Here is a 17,229-nt window from a genome sequence, read left to right as displayed (position 1 = left end):
GGGCTCTCACAACTGGTCGGGGGTTGTAAAAAGTCTAGTCCTGCCTGGGCAAGGCACACCCCGATGAGGTGGCTCATGTACAGGAACTCGACAGGTCCCCCACAATGGGAGGGAAGTGGTGGAGAGCGGAGACATGGGGAAGGGCTCCAGCCTTCAAAGCGCTCTGAGCAGGACGGCTGATGGTCCGGAGGAGACCGGCAAGGAAGGAGGGGAAACAGGAAGGGATCTCAGTTCACCTCTGGGTGCTCAGTTCACCCCTGGTTCACCCCATCAGTGCCTGGCACCATGCCCGGCTGCTGCTGGCTCAAAGGATGGGCTGGGACCCTTGCTCTGCCCCCCGCCCCCAACTCTGGAATCCTACTCTCTTGGAGGCAGAAAAGCGGGGGCTGGTAATGCCGCCTCACGGGGATCTGGGGAAGTGACCAGGCTGCTCCTGGCCCAGATCCTACAGCTCTGGCTCTCTGGGAGCCCGATCAAGGTATTCCACCTCCTTCAGGAGAGGTGGCCTGGAGCAGGTGCGCCTGGGGAGCCTCCGTGTAGCTGGAACAATGAGCCCTTTCTCTTTTCCCTTCCCAATGCACCTCTGCCCACCCCTGCCTTCGAGGGTCCGTGGTGCCCTTGGCTCAGGACCCGACTGTCTCCACCGGGGGACACTCAAGAAGCCCTCACCAAATGGCACAGGGCACCATGCAGGGCTGTAGGTACCAGGGCCTGCTCCTTCATATGGAGCCGCCAGTCTGTTCTTGCTCCTCTGATTAGTCTTTTCCCTCTGCTAGATCCCGAGAGCATTCCAGAAAAGGGCCGCAAGTGCCCAAATGTCCCACTGAGTGTGAGAAAGAAGAGAAAGGAACAACAGTGACCAGACCATCACCACAAGGGGACAGAGTCATTCAGGAGTCAAGTGGCCAGGGTCCAGGCCTTAGCAATGCCACTAAGCTTGCCGGGAGAGCCTGAGCACCAGGTGAAGTGCTCCATCTTGTCTCACCATCACGTGACCATTTCACAGAGGGGGAAACTGAGGTTTTCAGAGGGGACAGGACTCGCACCAGGTCAGGCAGCAGCGAGCTGTGGAGAGGTCCTGGCTCAGCAGAGACCACGTGCATGCCACTGCAGCTCACCAATGCTCAAGACCTCCCCGTTCTTGCCAGACCTCAGTTTCCCCCACTGACCATCAGGGGCACAGACTGGATCTTCCAGCTTCTGGCTGACTTGAGTGTTCCAGGTTCTAGAAGGCCCACATTCTAGGTCTGCTGCTCCATCTTCCTCCTCTGAGTTCCGTGATCCCGCTTCTCTGGTCTGGATCATGGGGTGCTACTTTCCAGGTGCTGTGTTCTGGTGCCTGGTCCCCAAGTTCGCCTCTCAGAAAGGTCTGCAGCCCAGGCAGTTTCTCCAGCCCACATGCTTCATTTTCATTCCCTGTATTCTCTCCCAGCCCCCAGCAGTCGGGGCCCACAGGTCACCACCTGAAGCTCCAGTTCCGTCGGCCTTCAGGGCTGCTTTAGGGCATGAAAATAGCTGGGGAGGCCTGTCCCAGGCCCCAGGTCACTGGGCTGAAGGGGATACTGGAGATCATACTCACAGCTGGGCAGGAACACTCTTCCCCACTCTTCCCTGTGTCTCCAGGACCACGTTTCTGACCACCCCCAGCCCTGCTGGCTTCTGCCCCCACGAGTCCGCACGGCGACAGCCCCCAAGATGGCACTTCCCGAGGACAGAGACCTTGGGTCATTTTTCTTTGGGGTCAGAGCCTGGTACTTCCTTAGTGGGTGTCTGTTAAACACTTGCAGAATGAATTAACCAGGTGTGCCCAGAGTCCCAGCAGGATTACACACTGTCACAGCCTCAAAGACAAGAGTTCACATATGACAGAGATGCTCACGCTGTGTGTGCGTGCAGGTGATGTGCACAAAACACGTGCTCAAAAACACAGACACGTCACATCCTCAAGTTAGCAGATCTGTGCCCCTGGCACCTAGCCTGGGCCCTGGCACTTGGCTGAATAATAGCTGATCGAATGAATGGGTGCTCTGTACTAGGTATATGGGGGAGATGGAGATCGAATCCTCACCCAGGATCAAGGCTCAGCTGTGATTCCAAAGACCATTTCCACGAGGTCGAACTTGACTACATTGTAGGAAGACCCCCTGGAAAGGCACTTCGGGGCCGGAGTCAGTAAGGAAGGCAGTCAACAGTGCTACACACCCACCTGGGCACCCAGATGGAGGTGAAGCAAATAGCCTTAGGGCCACCTCTGGCTGGGAGGGGCAGAGGGCAGCCTGGGGTGGGGTGGCTTTCCAGGTGGAGGTGGGAAGGCGAGGGCCCTGAGGCCTAACCCACACGACAGAAAGGACAGCAGAGGTTTGAATGGAATTCTGGGTGTGCTACATCCCAGTAGTCCCAGGTCTGGACTCTCTCTGACCCCAATTCCGAGAAAGAGAGACACATAGGCTAAGCTGTCTGCCCCAGGCACGCCTGTTCTGGGGGATGGGCCCGGGGCCAGGGTCCCTCTGGAAGCCACTGACACTTGGTGACCCCAGAGTCTCATGAATGGGGAGCTGGCTGTTCTCAGGGCACCTTTTCTTAGACCACTCTCCTTTACATGGTAACTTCATTTTTCTGGCTATAAAGGTTTCACCTACAACCTAGGAAATGTGAAAATCACAGCGAAAGAAGGGTAATATCACCCACCATCCCTGGCCTAACATTTGGGCCTAAGTTCTCACAGGCTTTTTTTCCCGTGCACCTTCTTGCTAGAATGAGCTATCGATGTGGATTTCCTGCCAGCTTTTGGACAGCAAGCCTTTTCTCTAAGGAGCTTTGTCCTCCACATGGGAAGACCTAGTGCAGACCTGAGCCCTGGGGACTTTGCTCTCCTGGGCTTCTTCCCATCCCCCTTAGACCTGACCTGGATCCTGCAGACAAATGTTCCAGCCGGGGACCGGAGTGGGGGAGGGGTACGGCCACATAGCCCTGGGCTCTCCTCTTACAAGCCACAAAGGGACTACCAACCACTCCCCAGGGTGCTCTGGGTCAGTCCCAAGCACCTCGCGCCTTCAATGTTTCCTCTGTGAAATGGACGTGTTTGGCTAGCTCCCCAGCGTGGTCTCCTCTCTGGGCTGCAGGGACAGTTGCCTGAACTGGGCTGCGCCTTACAGCTGTTTTCCCTGTCCACTCCACTGGCATCTCAGACCAGGCCCTCAAGGTTCTCAGCATCTTGTGGAGCAGCCAGATGGAAATCCTGTCAGGGTGGGTCAGCCTGGCCCTTGGGGTTGGAGTCAGGCAGGGCTTCCTGGTGGGGTCTTAAAGGATGATCCAGCACCTGCCAGGAGAGGAGGGGAAGGCCACTGCAGACAGAGGGATAGCAACTGCAAAAGCCCAGCGGCGGGGCGGGGCGGGGCGGGGCGGGGGTGGCGGAGGTGTGTGTGGGGGAAGCCAGCACCTGGATTCTAGTCTGGATGGGGTGCTGGTGCATTTCACCCTCCCCACATGACAGTGCCTGGAGGCAGACCACAGAGTCTGTTACATTCCCCACTGGTGGCTGTAGGACCACTGCCCCTACTCAGGTATGGCCCTGAACTTCCGTGACAGCAATAATATGCCAGGCCCCACAGCAGTCCTGGACACCCCTGAGAGGGGGTTTGCCTGGGGGCCCTTTGGGGCCAGGCTCTGTGGTTTAATGGCTCTGACAGAGGTCATCCCGCACACACAGAATGCCCCTGCCCCATTCCCTGGACCTCTCCGCCTTGGTGGAGGAGCCTCACACCCTCTGCTCTAGTCCTTATGGCAGGTATAACCTTGGACCCGTCATCCACACCCTGTGGGCCTTGGCTCAAAGACTGGAGACTGATCTGGGCTGTTCCAAGGTCCAGATGGGACCAGAGCTGGCTCTGCCTGAACTGACCACAGGGGTTCCCAAACACCTACTATGTGCCAGAGCCCTCAACACTGCCTCTTTGGTTTCTCTCTCCTGCCAGCCCGGAGGCAGGATCTCTTCCCACCACCACCCCTTACAGACACAGAAGGCCCCTGGATGCAGGTTTTCTGACCCTGGGATGTGGGCACAGGTGAAAATGTAGAGCCACACCTCCAAGCCACAGCTAGAACCAACTGAGATAATGTGTTACTGCTTCAGAAACTGTAGAGTGCAGACTCATTTATTTTTTTTTTCACACAATGGGCAAGGCTCCGTTCTGCAGGACCCCTCCCAGCTGTGTGACCCTACTAAGTCACCTGTCTAGGGCTCAGTTTCCATTGAACGAAATAAGGATTACATCAGTACCCCCTCCCAGGGCTCCTGAGATACTGAAATGAAATCAAGCAAGAAAGCACCAGCCCCTCACTCCCATCCAAGCCATAAATGAGTTCGGACCATTAATATTCACGGTCCTCAGAGATGGCCCGGAAGGCACCTTCTCCATCTTTTGCCTAAACCGGCCAATCTGCACTGCTTCTGGAAGTGGCCCTCACCTGTCACACGACCCAGCACCATTCATTAAGCAGTTAAGAAACAGTCATCAAATGCCTTTTGCATGTTAGGCAACGTGCCGGCCCCCAGAGAGTGCCTGTGTGCCCAGCCTAGAAGCCCCACGTGTCATGGGCAGCCCTCCCTTGTTCCGCCTTCCCCGGCCACCATCGCTCACCCACCATGATTCCCCCAGGCTGTGTGCCAGGCCCGGGTTAGCAAGAGTGGGGCCACGATCGACCTGCCCAGAGTATTAAACAAGCTCTGTGGGGTCTGTGGCCAGCTGCGACCTGTTTCCAGAAGGGAACAGCAGCAGCAGCAGGTGCCTGGATAAAGGCAAATTGGGGCGTGGGGGGTCAGTGTGGTGTGGTGTGTGCAGAGCTGGGTTAGGGTAGCAGGGGGCAGAGGCTGAGAACACAAGCGGGGGCAGGGTCATACGGATCTGGGTTAAGGGCAAGGGAGTCTCTTAAAGCAGCCTGAACTCCACTGGGCCGGGCAGTGGTTCTGGGAGTCTGCAAGCCTCTGTATCCCCAGGACAACATTTTAAAATCTGGGTTTCCAGCCCCCTCTCCCGTAGTGGGACTCTGACTCAGCGGGGTGTGGCAGGGCCTAGGAAGTCTGTATTTTCCCCAAGCCACCCAGGTGAGGCTACATGGGGCTTCCATAGACAGAGCCCAGGACTATGGGGAAGAAAGGAGTGGCAATCAGGGCCACAAGGAGGGTGGCCTGGAGGCCAGGACACCAGTGACGTGGTTGTCTTGGGCGTCCAGGCTTCAGAGACCGTTCCCTTTTGAGTGACTGAGGCGCCTATCCAAGGGGCCCCATCGGGCTATGGGGGTCCTTTAGGCTGGATACAATCCCAGCCCCACCACTTCCCGGCCCTGTGCCCCGGGCCCCAGGCACACTCAAACTGCCAAAAGGGGAGAATAATAGTACCTGCTTCAAGGGAAGTTAGCAGGCATAGCTGAGATGATGCCGACAAAGTGCTTGGCCCAGCGCCGAGCACATAGTAAGTGCTCGATAAATAGCAGCAAATTATTATGACTCAGAGGTTGAGCCTGGGAAGTCATCCTTTATGGGCCCCAGTCAACCAGAATCCTGGAGTCTGCCTCTGGCCACCCTCCCTTGCTCAGACCCCCATCTGGGTTGCTGCTTCTGGGAAGTTCCCAGCCTGCTAAGAGAGGGCAACTGGAGGGCAGACCCCGAGGAGGCCCCAGCATCAGAGCAGGCTCTGGTCTCCTGCCTTGGCCCTCACCCTGCCCCTCCCAGGGGATTCCTCCTTCAGCAGGAGCCAAAGTCTAGAACCAAACAGGCTCTAAATTCGTAAAGCAATGGAGTAATTAGGGTGTGTGAATGATTGTTTCCAACTTTATTTTTCTAGATAAAACAAAAATAAGTGGGCCAACAGGGGAATTTCCACATGGGGTGGTGCAAGAAAACGTATTTTGGGACCCCGTTAACTTCCTGGGTTACAGGCAGTGCTGTGGGCCCATGTCAGCCCCACTCGAGACCACAGGAGGGTGGTCCACTACCCTTCTACCATGCCTGCTTTCAGCCCCGCCCAAAGCCTCACTTCCCCGTCCCTTCTGGCAGGTGTGGCTAAGCAGGGTCCCTGTGACCATCCCTCCATGGTGTCAGGATGCCCTCTGGAGGGTCAGTCTCCTCCCACAGGGATGGAAAGGGAGGAGGAATGGGTAAAAGAACAGGGATGCTCCCTGGGGCTGAAAGTCATTCACTCATTCATTCATTCTTTCATTCATTCAAGCTCCCATAGGATAGGGAACTCACGGCCTAGTGGAACACGCCACAGCAAACACACTGAAGAAAGAGAAGTGGTGCTCTGCCCAGCCCACAGCAAGGAGCCTCTCTGCACAACGAATGGCTGCTCAAGCCGAGAGGCAAAGGATGGGTGGTCGATAACAAGACAGAGCCTCCATTGCCCCATCTGCAAAAGGGATTATCACAGTACCTCTATCACAGGTTGTTGTCCAGATGCAACGTTAGCTACTAATATTTTTATGGGCAGGCAGGGTGCACACGAGAGGGGCTGTAAGGCCAGAGAAACAGCAGAAGGGGAGGAGGGTCTGTGGGATTTGGGGTGGAGGCTTTTGAAGGGTGACAGAGTTTCAGGGCACATAGGAAGAAGTGGGTGGAACAGACATTCAGGCAGAGGGAACAGCATAAGCAAGGGAATAGAATCTGACATTTGAGACCCGTCTGGACCCTTTCTCAGAGCTCTGTCAGGTTAATGCTTGGGATCCAGTTAGGTCATGCTGTGCAGACAGCCCAAACCAGGCTAAGGTCAAGAGGATCCAGAACAGAAGTGACGCAGGGTCAGAGGTGCAGAGGTTCCCAGGAAGGGAGGCCACCAGTCCTCCTTCCCCTCTGCCCTCCATCTCACCATGGGTTACTTATTCAGAGTGGTCTCTTTTCCTGGCCTCAGCCTGTCGGATGCCTCCCTCTCTCAGCTACAGTATGGCCTGGCAGCTCTCCAAGTCTCTGGAGCCTTCTCTCCTTATTCAACCATCATTTATTAAGCACCTACTGAATGCCTGGGTGCTAAAGCTGGCATGGACCAGCTCCCACTGCGAGATGGTTAAGCTGTTGGTAACCTCAAATAGGCCTTGCTGGAAGATTTACACCATGGAAACCTGCCAACGCTGTTTATCAGGTACCTTTTTCTCCCAGAGGGCCTGTTGCCAGCACACCATTGCCCCCTGCCCAAGCAACGGACACAGAAAGGCAAGCCCCCGCCTATAGGGACTCACACACAAGAGGAAGATGATAGCCTACTGGAGCAGGCTGTGTAATCTTCCTGGACGCAGGGGTGAACTGGGAGACCCATTCTGGAAGAGGGGGCATAAATGCCCACTAGAAACAGAACCAAGCTGTTCAAATAGCACTAGTGTGCCTTGTTCCCATTTTACAGGCAAGGAAATAGAGGCACTGAGAGGCAGAGTCACCAGTCCACATTCACACAGTAAGAAGTAGCAGAGTTGAGATTTGAACCTGGGCCACTGGATCTGGAGTCCTTGCTTTTAACTTCTGCCCTTGACTGTCCCATGGTGCAATTATTGCAACGCCCAGTCCCCCATCCCCCCAATCCCGGCCCCCCACACACACCCCTAAGCAGCCAGCACAGGGCCACGCAAGACCATGGAGGCCCGACTGGTTTTGCTGCCCAAATAGATTCCATTCTCCTGGGGCTAAGGTCTGTGTCCTCTCCACCCGGCTGCCCATGACAGTGCCCCTCGCAGGAAGATATTGTGTTTGTTGGTCTCAGTGTCTGAAGATCCTTCTGGAAGGGAGCTCTGGTCCCCCATGTGCAGGCCTAGGGCTGACTAGGAGGAAGGGGTGCATCGTGCAGCATGGAGAAAAAAGAGGCTTTGGCCTTGGGGAACACAGCAGGGTCCATTGAATGCCATGGCTAAGGTGCCTATAGGGGCACAAGGAGGGCCACCCCACCCCGGTCGCCGCCCACTGCTTCTCTCTTCTTCCAGAATAGCATGAGCACACGGACTTACAGTGCCCCCAGCCCTGGCTTCCCTGGATCACATCCAGCCCTCACAGGATCCTCATCGCCACAGGGTAAATTGAGACTGGCCCACCAGCTGACATCAATGCCCCCATTTTCCAGGTAAACATACTGGCACAGCGGCCAAGGATTTCCCGAGGCCTTCTCAGGGGCTGGGCTCCCTACACTCATCACCTCATGCAGATCTCCCCACAACCTTGTGGAGGAGTCTCCCCGTTTGACAGATGTGGACACTGAGACTCAGAAAGCAGACTTGCTTGGGGTGGTCCAGCCACCAGCAGATGTGGGCCAAGCAGCCCTGACCACAGCAGGGACCCTGGGCAGACTCCAGAGGGGCTGCTGAGCCAGATGGCAGCACTGCCGCCCCATCAGTTCCTCGCTGTCCTTGGGAGCTTGCTTGTGCCAGATCGCTGGGATGGCCTGACACCTCACCTCCACTTGGCCCTCCTTCCCTTCGTTCACATGGGTCACTCCCATACCTGACTAGCCCCCCCTTCCACAACTCTCCACCCCGACCAGGCGCTCACATCTCACAGCCTCTGTTCCAGCCATTCCCTCTACCTAGAGTGCCCTTCCCTTTAGTTCTGAGCAAGCCAACTCTTCCAGCAACTTCTCTCTCCTCCCTGGGCTGGCAGAACCTCTTCCAAACTTTCCCAAGACCCTGTGCCTATCTCCTCAGCACCCAGAGGCCTGGATCTTCAGTACCTGCCCTGCCCGGGTAGGTGACCCGCCAGTATCCACAGCTCCTCATCAAGGCAGGTCAGGACTGGTGTCCCAGGAGTGGCAAGGAGTGCTATGGGGATGGGGCAGTGCCAGTTCTGGGGGGCCATGGAGGGGTCTCTCTGGGGTAGTATTCCTGCCCACAGGCCTTCTAGGGAGTCTTCCAGAGCCAGGAGAGTCACGTGACCTCCAGCTACTAGGGCTGGCTGAGACTCACCTCTGCTTCTCATGGCACTCCAGCTCAGGTGTCATCATTCTGACTTACATCCAAGCTTCCCTCCCCAACTCAGCTTCCAGAACTCACTATTTGCAGATATTGATAGAGCCCTCCTCCGGCCAGGTTCCCTTCCCCACCCTTTGCAGTGCAGTGAAAAGCAACTGAGCCTCGCCACGCCCCCCCAACCCCAACGAAAGGACTAAGGGTGCCCTCTCCACGCCCCTCTGCCTGGTCCAGACGAGCAGCCACAGTCCCAGCCTCCGCCTCGCCCTGTTCCACGACCCCCAAGCTGGAGGCTTGGGGAGTGGGGGGCACAGCTCACAAAGAGCCTTTTGAGCCCAGCGCCTAGGGGACGCCCCTGCCCAGGCCTAGGGAGGGGATCTAAGGCATGAGGCTTTGCCCTCCAGGGCCTGGGAAAGGTCCTAGGGCCAGCCTGGTTGGGTGAGGGGGCATCAGAGCCCAGTAGTCTCCCTGGAATCCCGCCCCCACATCCTTGTCTCTATGCCCCCAATCCCTGTTTCTGGGGATCCCATTCCCTCCCATAGGGTGACGCTCAGGGAGGGAGTGGGCTGTGTGAGCCCTGAGGGCTTGGCGGGGTGGGGGTTGGGCCGGGAGCCCAGAGATGGAGGCGGAAGGCCAGGAGTGCGGGGATGGAGGGACTGCGGCTAGGGTTACCCTGGACGCCAGGGTCAACTCACCCATCTCCAGCCTGGTCTCGGCAGCGGAGGCAACAGCAGCAGCGTCGGCGATGGCTGCGCGGCACTCGAGGCCCCAGCGGGGAGATACTGGCGTCTGCTACAGCCTCTCACCCCATCTCGAGCTCCTGCAGAGTCTAGGGCGAGCGCAGGGCATCGTGGGCCTTGAGGCCCCGCGCCCGGCCCACATCCCCGCCTCACGCCCCCACTTCCACCACTTCCGCCTTCCAGGCACTGCCGCCAGGCTGCACCCTGGGACGCGGCGCGGGGGAGGGGCCCCCCCGGGAAGGGTGTGTGGGGCGAGAGGGGTGCCAAAGGGAGGCCGGAGCTAGGCGAGAAGAGGTGCCAGCTCCTGCCAGGCTCCCCGGCTCCGGACCCCACCCCATTCCCCCACCGGAGCCCCCTGCCTTTTGTTCGCAGTTCCCCTGTAGGCCCGGGGCCCTATAGTCTCCCTGGCATCCAATAGTCTCCCTGGCATCCGACCCTCACCTCTCTGTCTCCACGCCCGCAACCCCCGGGCCCGGGGCTCCCACTCTTGCCCCAAGGGTCACGCTCAGGGAGGGAGTGGGCTGTGGGAGCCCTGACGCTGTGGGAGGGTGGTTGTGCCGGGAGCGCGGAGATGGAGGCTGAGGGCCAGGAGGAGGGCATGGATGGAGGGGCTGCGGAGCGGGTTCCCTGGGATGCCAGGGTCAACTCACCCATCTCCAGCCTGGTCTCAGCAGCGCAGGCAACAGCGGCGGCGGCGGCGGCGGCGATGGCTGCGCGGACCTCGAGGCCCCCGCGGGGAGATGCTGGCGTCTGCTGCAGCCTCTGACCCCATCCCGGGCTCGGGTGGAGGCTGAGGCATGCGCCCGGCATCGCGGGCATCGCGGCCCCGCGCCCGGCCCATAGCCCCGCGTCCCGGCCCCACCTCCACCCCTTCCCGCAGTCCAGGCACGGCGGACAGGCTGCACCCTGGGACGCGGCGCGGGGAAGGGGCCACCTGGGATGGGCGTATGTGGCGAGAGGGGTGCCAAAGGCAGGCCTCAGCGCGGCGAGCAGAGGTGCCAGCTCCCGCCTGGCTTGGCAGCTCCGGACCCTGCCCCACCACCCACCGGAGCCCCCCCCCCTCCGTTCACAGTGCCACGCTGGGCCTGGGCGTGGGAGTGGGAGCCCAATAGTCTCCCTGGCATCCGGCCCCCACCTCCCTGTATCGAAGCCCCCAACCCCCGGGCCCGGGGTTCCCGCTCCCGCCCCTAGGGTCATGCTCAGGGAGGGAGGGGGCTGTGGGAGCCCTGAAAGCGTGGGGGGGGGGGGATTGTGCCGGCAGCGCGGAGTTCAAGGCGGAGGGCTAGGAGTGCGTGGATGGAGGGGCTGTGGCGCGGGTCCCCCGTGACGCCAGTGTCAACTCACCCATCTCTAGCCTGGTCTCAGCAGCGGAGGCAACAGAGGCGGTGGCGGCGGCGGCGGCGGCGTTGGCTCCGCGGCCCCCGGAGCCCCAGGCTGGGAGATGCTGGCTTCCGCCGCAGTCTCTCGTCCCATCCCGGGATCCGGTGGCGGCTGCAGCGGGCTCCAGGCTTCGCGGGCGTCGCGGCCCCGGCCCGGCCCCTATCCCCGCCTCACGCCCCACCTCCACCCCTTCCCGCGGTGCAGGCACGGCCGCCTGGCTGCACCCTGGGCTGCGGCGCGGGGAAGGGGCCCCTCGGGAGGCGCGCGTGGGGCGAGAAGGGTGCCGAGGCGAGACCCGAGCGTGGCGAGCAGAGGTGCTGGCTCCCGCTGGGTTCCGCGGCTTTGGACCCCGCCTCACCCCCCACCGGAGCCCCCTCCTCTCTGTTCGCTGCGCGGCGCTGGGCCTGGGGGGGGGTGGGGGGCATCGGAGCTTTGGTTACCGTTGACAGTTAGGCCTCTGTGCGCATGCGCAGTGGATGCCTCTTCTGAAGTGCGCAAGCGCGCTTGTGTCTGGCGGTATTGCTTGTTGCCGGTTACTGAGAAGTGGCAGCTACCAAAAGGCGGATCCTCACTGCTGGGGTGTTGTGGCCAGGCGGGTTTGGCCTGTCTCCGGCGCTAGTGTTGGGCTCGGGGGGTAGTGGAAAGGGAGGGCGGGGTGAAGTCTCTGTGGAGCCCGCAGGCTTCACAATGAAGAGGAATTGGGGGTTCGGGAGGGAGAAGGGCATGTCGCCCTTGGGCTCCGCTTCTGGCTTGCAGAGGCAGGGCAGGGGCGTTGGGCAGAAGAACAATGGAATTGACAACTTGCTGCTGGGTTACCATGTCCAAGACAGAGATCTCAGAAAGATCCACAAGGCTGCCTGTGTGGGCAACGCAGCGCAAGTGCAGCAGATTCTGTTCTTCGCGGAAAATGGCGTGGATGATAGAGACAAAATGAACAGGTAATAGGGGCTTGGAGGCTGGCAGGGAGGAGGCGGGACGGACCTGGGAGAAGAGCACACCTGGCCTAGCTCTACCTGTGCATCCGAGCCCTCCCTCGGGGAGCTGGGTTCTCTTCCCTCCTGAGGTCCCGCTGCCCCTCGGTCGTGGGAACCCTATGTGGTCTAGCACCAGGCCAACAGCGTGAGCGGCAAAAACAGAGTCTTCAGCTGCCCTGGCACGTACCCCGTAATTCCTGAATAGACCACTTGACTCTCAAATTTGACGTGATTTACCCAAATTTCAATAGTAATACACACGAAATTAAGTGTCGACAACATGTTGTTTGTAATGGACTCATTTTCATACCATAACGTCACAGAAAAGTGCATAATGGGAGAAATAATTCCTGTAATCAACTTCTGGGCTAGAAATTCTTGGGACAAAATCCAGTATCCAGTTTATGTCTGTGTACACTTAGGTATGTGTGCTATTTCCTGAGGGACCTTGGAAGGACATTTTGAAGTGGAAGATGGCTCTGAATAGGAGGACTCCTTTTTCTCAAAATGTGTGCCCTTCCTGTATTTGTCAGTGTTAGGTAAAGCAAATGAAAGCATCCTGGTTTTAAGAATTTTGAGCTACACATGCTCTTCTTGTGATGTCATTAAGGAAAGTTTTGGACTCACTATCTTGTACATCTGAAATTTATAGAACACTGTATGTTAACAAACTGGAATTAACCTAAGAACTTATGTTTTTATATAGGAGGTAGATTTGCCCTTCCAGATATCAAAATATACCTGAAATTTCCACAAATTATTCATTTACACACAGCTGAAAAGACAGATAAAGGAGTGGTGCAGAGTAGAACATGACCAACGCTCAAATATACATAAGACTTTAGAATTTCATACTGGTGACATTTCATATTAGTAGGAAAAGGTGAACTATTCGTAAGTAGTGGAGAAACAGCCGATTTGGAGAAAACTTGTTAGAATTTTATCTCCCTAAATTAAGTTCCAGATGGGATGTCAATTTAAAAATTTTAATTGGCAAAATAAGAAAAGTAACAGAAAAAAATCCTACAAATGCCTATTTACCCATCCTAAGAATGACTTGAAAAGCAAGACTTTTGGGGGGTGCCTGGGTGGCTCAGTCAGTTAAGCCTCTGACTCTTGATTTCGGCTCAGGTCATAATCTCATGTGTTCGTGTTTTCAAGTCCTTCGACGGGCTCCCTGCTGTCAATGTGGAGCATGCTTGGGATTCTGTGTTGCCTCTCTCTCTCTCTCTCTCTCTCTCTCTCTCTCTCTCTCTCTCTCTCTTTCTCTCTCTCTCTCAAAAAAAAAATGGGGCCCCTGGGTGGCTCAGTCAGTTAAGTGGTCTGACTTTGGGAGTCATGATCCCGTGCTTTGTGGGTTCGAGCCCCGCTTCAGGCTCTGTGCTGACAGCTCAGATTCTGTGTCTCCCTCTCTCTCTGCCCCTCCCTTGCTTGCACGCTGTGTCTCTGTCTCCCAAAAATACATAAATATTAAAAAATATTTTTTTATATCAAGAATTCTGGAGATTGATTTAGCAACATAAAAAACTAAAAGCCTCTATCAGAAAATAATATTATTAAAATAAAAGACAATGCACTTGCAAATATTTACAACATATTTGTATCAGACAACAGAATCTATCTTCGTTTTACAGAGAAGTCTTTGAAATCAAAATGAACAAAAACCTGTAATTTGAAATCGTGCAAAGTATTTCTTTGCATATCTACAAGGGACCAGTGGACATAGGGAAATATAGTGTCCCTGGGAAAAAAGAAATTTAAGTGAAAAAGCGACTGAAATACAGTTTTCCATCTACAACCTTTGTGAAAATAGAGTGATGGTGCTTATACTGCCGCTAAAGTTTAAGTTGTTTTCAACTTTCCAATAGACAATTTCGTGTAAGTACCACATTTAAAAAATATGTATTCCTTTTACCCATCAATTTTATTTCTACTAAAATATCTTTAGGAAATCACTAGAGATAAATGACATACATTTTGCTTTTCTCAGCACTATTTAAAATAGCAATGTATTAAGAAGAACTCGTATAATGGCTTTTATAAGTAAATGTCATTACATCCATAAGATGGATATGTGATCATTGAAAGTGGCATAGATAATAGATATACACAGAGATGCAGAGCTGTGCTTTAGTTGATCATTAAGTGAGAACAAAAATCAGTGTGATCATAGGTACACACAAGCAGACTACGGTTTTATGTTAAGCCCAAATATGCACAAAATGGGATGACATTTGTTATTTCTGAGCCTTTGTATTTACATGCATTTTTCTTTGCCTTCAAAGAAAATCTGTGCTTTCTACAGGAAAAGGTGTATAAAGGTCCTATTAAAAGTTTATTATCAACAGAAAGGGTTTATTGTCGTTGAAGTAATCCTGGAGAAGAGCAAGAATATTGATCTTATATACATAAAAATAATTTCTCACTTTGTGTTAAAAAATATTTTTGGATGTAAAATAAGAAAAGTGAGTTAATTAAAATGATTTTTGAGGATTGGCATATTTGGACAACTTTTGGCCTCTTCAGAAGTAAAGGGAGTATTTTTATTTGCACTTGTAGATTTTATTATGCATATATTAAGCATATACATATGTTTTCTGTTATAGGTAGCTTTATTACGAGTAATAGGTAAATGGTTTATATTAATCATGAAAATAAAATATATTAGTTGTGTGCTTATGAAAAAAATAAGACTTAGCAGATATAAGTGATTATTTACTGTTTCAGAAGTATGCTTTCCTTTATATACCTTTTCTTTAAAAATATTGAACTCTCCAAATGTATTTATCCACTCTTTCCATCCATTTATTTATCACCTAGAACCTGCACATATATTATTTAGCGGACATACTCTACCCAAGATCCTTTTGTTCACAAAGACTTCATTTTGCACAGTATGAGCAAGATGAGGAATTTTATTTATTTATTTTCTAAAGATTTTATTTTTTTAAGTTTATTTATTTATTTTTTGAGAAGGATGGGGTGGGGGTGGGGATGGGGACAATGGAAGGACAGAGAGAGAATCCCAAGCAGGCCCCGTGCTGAAAGCAGGAACTTTTCCAATACACTTTTCCAAGAGTCCCAGCATGGGGCTTGAGCCAGTGAACATGAGATCGTGACTTGAGCCCGATCAAGAGCTGCACGCTTAACAGACTGAGCCACCCAGGTGCCCCAGCTTTTATCTTGTTTACTTTATGTTTTAAGTGTTATTTATTGTTGAGGGTGAAAGCATGAGCAGGGGGAGGGGGAAAAGGAGAGGAGGGACAGAGCATCTAAAGCAGGCTCTGCACCAGATTTTATTTTTAAGTAATCTCTATACCCATCGTGGGGCTCAAATTTACAACCCTGAGATCAAGGTCCTATGCTCTACTGACTGAGCCGGCAAGGCACCCCTAAGATGAGAAATTTTACATTGAAGTATTAGGATTTACTCTCAATGGGAAGTTTTCCTCTTTCCTGTCAAAGTTTCTGAATATAGGAAATTGTAAAAGATAACCTTTACCTGCCCTTCTGAAATTTACGATAGTAGTAGGTACTAATATTGATCACTGGAAATACTTGATTTTCGTACAATCTGTAGACCTCAATACCTAATAAAATGAGCTGTTCCTAGTCATTGGAATCCTGAGTTTCCTGTGGCTTAAACTTTCTTGAGAAGCAAAGTAAGGAGTCCTTAAAAAATGTTTTCCTTTTGTTAATTTAGTCCTCTTTTCCTATAATGCTTTTCAGAACTAAAATTTATTTAAGTGCCAATCATATGACTAGAACTGCAATAGACCTATTGTATATACCATCATTTCACATAATGGAAGGCACCAAGATTCTATGGTGTCCCACTATTTTATATGCCAATTATTTTTTTAAAGTCCTGCCATTTACAGTTGTAAGACATTTTGAGTTATAAATTGCATTCCAATATCAGAGATATTAAAATGTGACAAAATGAGCATCTTAGAATCATTGAAACGCAGTATTCTTGCTAATCCTTAAAACATATCTGCAAAGTAGGTGTAATTGTATCAAGGTACCTAATTGAAGTGTTGTTTATGTAAAGCAGTAGTAATGGTAAAAATTATATTATCCAACAACTATTGAGATGTTATTTAATTATATTATCCAACAACTATTGAGATGTTATTTGTGCTAGGAAATGTTCTAAATACTTGCATAGATCCTCATTTAAGCATCACAACGAGGTCTTGTGAGATAACTACTCAGTATTTCATTTCATTTCATTTCATTTCATTTTATTATCTTTTTTTTTTTTTTACTAATCTCTGCACCTACGTGGGGCTTCAAACTCACGACCCTGAGATCAAGAGTTACATGCTTTTCAGACTGAGCTAGCCAGATGACACGAGACAACTACTATTTTTATCCCCTTTTGTTGAGGACATTGAGGATAAGTCTAAGCAATAACTAGTGAGTGACAGAGTTAAACTAGGATTCAAACCCAAGTGGAGCTGAATCCCCAGGTCATGCTCTTTCTCTTCAAACAGGCCACTCTTTTATTAGTGTGATGAGTAATCACTACTAAATATTGTACTTTCTCCAGAGGAAAACTGAATCTTTGTTTTGGAGGCATAGGAATAACATGCTACTTAATGTTTACAATTTCCTGAATTAACTGCAAGTTTTGAGAGAGTGCACTATCATTTCCTAAAAAGTCCTCTCACTTTTTTAGGACTGCTCTCCATTTGGCCTGTGCCAATGGCCATCCAGAAGTGGTGAGCCTCCTAGTAGAGAGGAAATGTCATCTTAACCTCTGTGATCATGAAAACAGGACAGCTCTCATGAAGGTATGTAGTACCAGCTATGTCTGCCTGAGATAGATTTGATGTCATTACTTAGAATGAAAATGAAATTATTGCCTTGAAACAAAACGAATTGGTGAAACCTGTGGCATGCTTACTTTAAATTCTCAGAATTTACACTCTGTTTCTTGGCATATCACTGACAGGCCGTACAGTGCCAGGAAGAGAAATGTGTAAACATACTATTGGAAAATGGTGCCGATCCAAATATTAGGGATGTGAGTGGCAACACTGCTCTCCACTATGCGGCCTTTGGTGATAATATATCCATAATAGAGAAGCTGCTGCTATACAATGCGAATACTGAAGCAAGAAATAAGGTAAAGAACTAATTTATACATTATTTGAAATTTTATATATACACGTGAATATTTTAGCCACAAA

General features: G+C 52.6%; 2 protein-coding genes across 2 annotated transcripts; one reads left to right on the top strand and one right to left on the bottom strand.

Moving 5' to 3' along the window:
- Positions 1–9,208: 9,208 nt before the first annotated feature.
- LOC131495900 (uncharacterized) lies at positions 9,209–11,216 on the bottom strand. Its single transcript, XM_058701079.1, has 2 exons — positions 10,328–11,216; positions 9,209–9,766 (listed from the first exon to the last, which is right to left on the bottom strand). The coding sequence occupies exons 1-2, from the start codon at positions 10,872–10,874 to the stop codon at positions 9,624–9,626; spliced, it is 690 nt and encodes a 229-aa protein (XP_058557062.1). The 5' UTR covers positions 10,875–11,216; the 3' UTR covers positions 9,209–9,623.
- A 321-nt stretch (positions 11,217–11,537) lies between these two features.
- LOC131495904 (ankyrin repeat domain-containing protein 26-like) lies at positions 11,538–17,229 on the top strand. Its single transcript, XM_058701083.1, has 3 exons — positions 11,538–11,995; positions 16,716–16,830; positions 16,992–17,229. The coding sequence occupies exons 1-3, from the start codon at positions 11,745–11,747 to the stop codon at positions 17,175–17,177; spliced, it is 552 nt and encodes a 183-aa protein (XP_058557066.1). The 5' UTR covers positions 11,538–11,744; the 3' UTR covers positions 17,178–17,229.

Source organism: Neofelis nebulosa, chromosome 15 (genome assembly GCF_028018385.1).
Source record: "Neofelis nebulosa isolate mNeoNeb1 chromosome 15, mNeoNeb1.pri, whole genome shotgun sequence".
NCBI classification, from domain to species: domain Eukaryota; kingdom Metazoa; phylum Chordata; class Mammalia; order Carnivora; family Felidae; genus Neofelis; species Neofelis nebulosa.
This window is presented reverse-complemented; position numbering and strand designations above follow the sequence as displayed.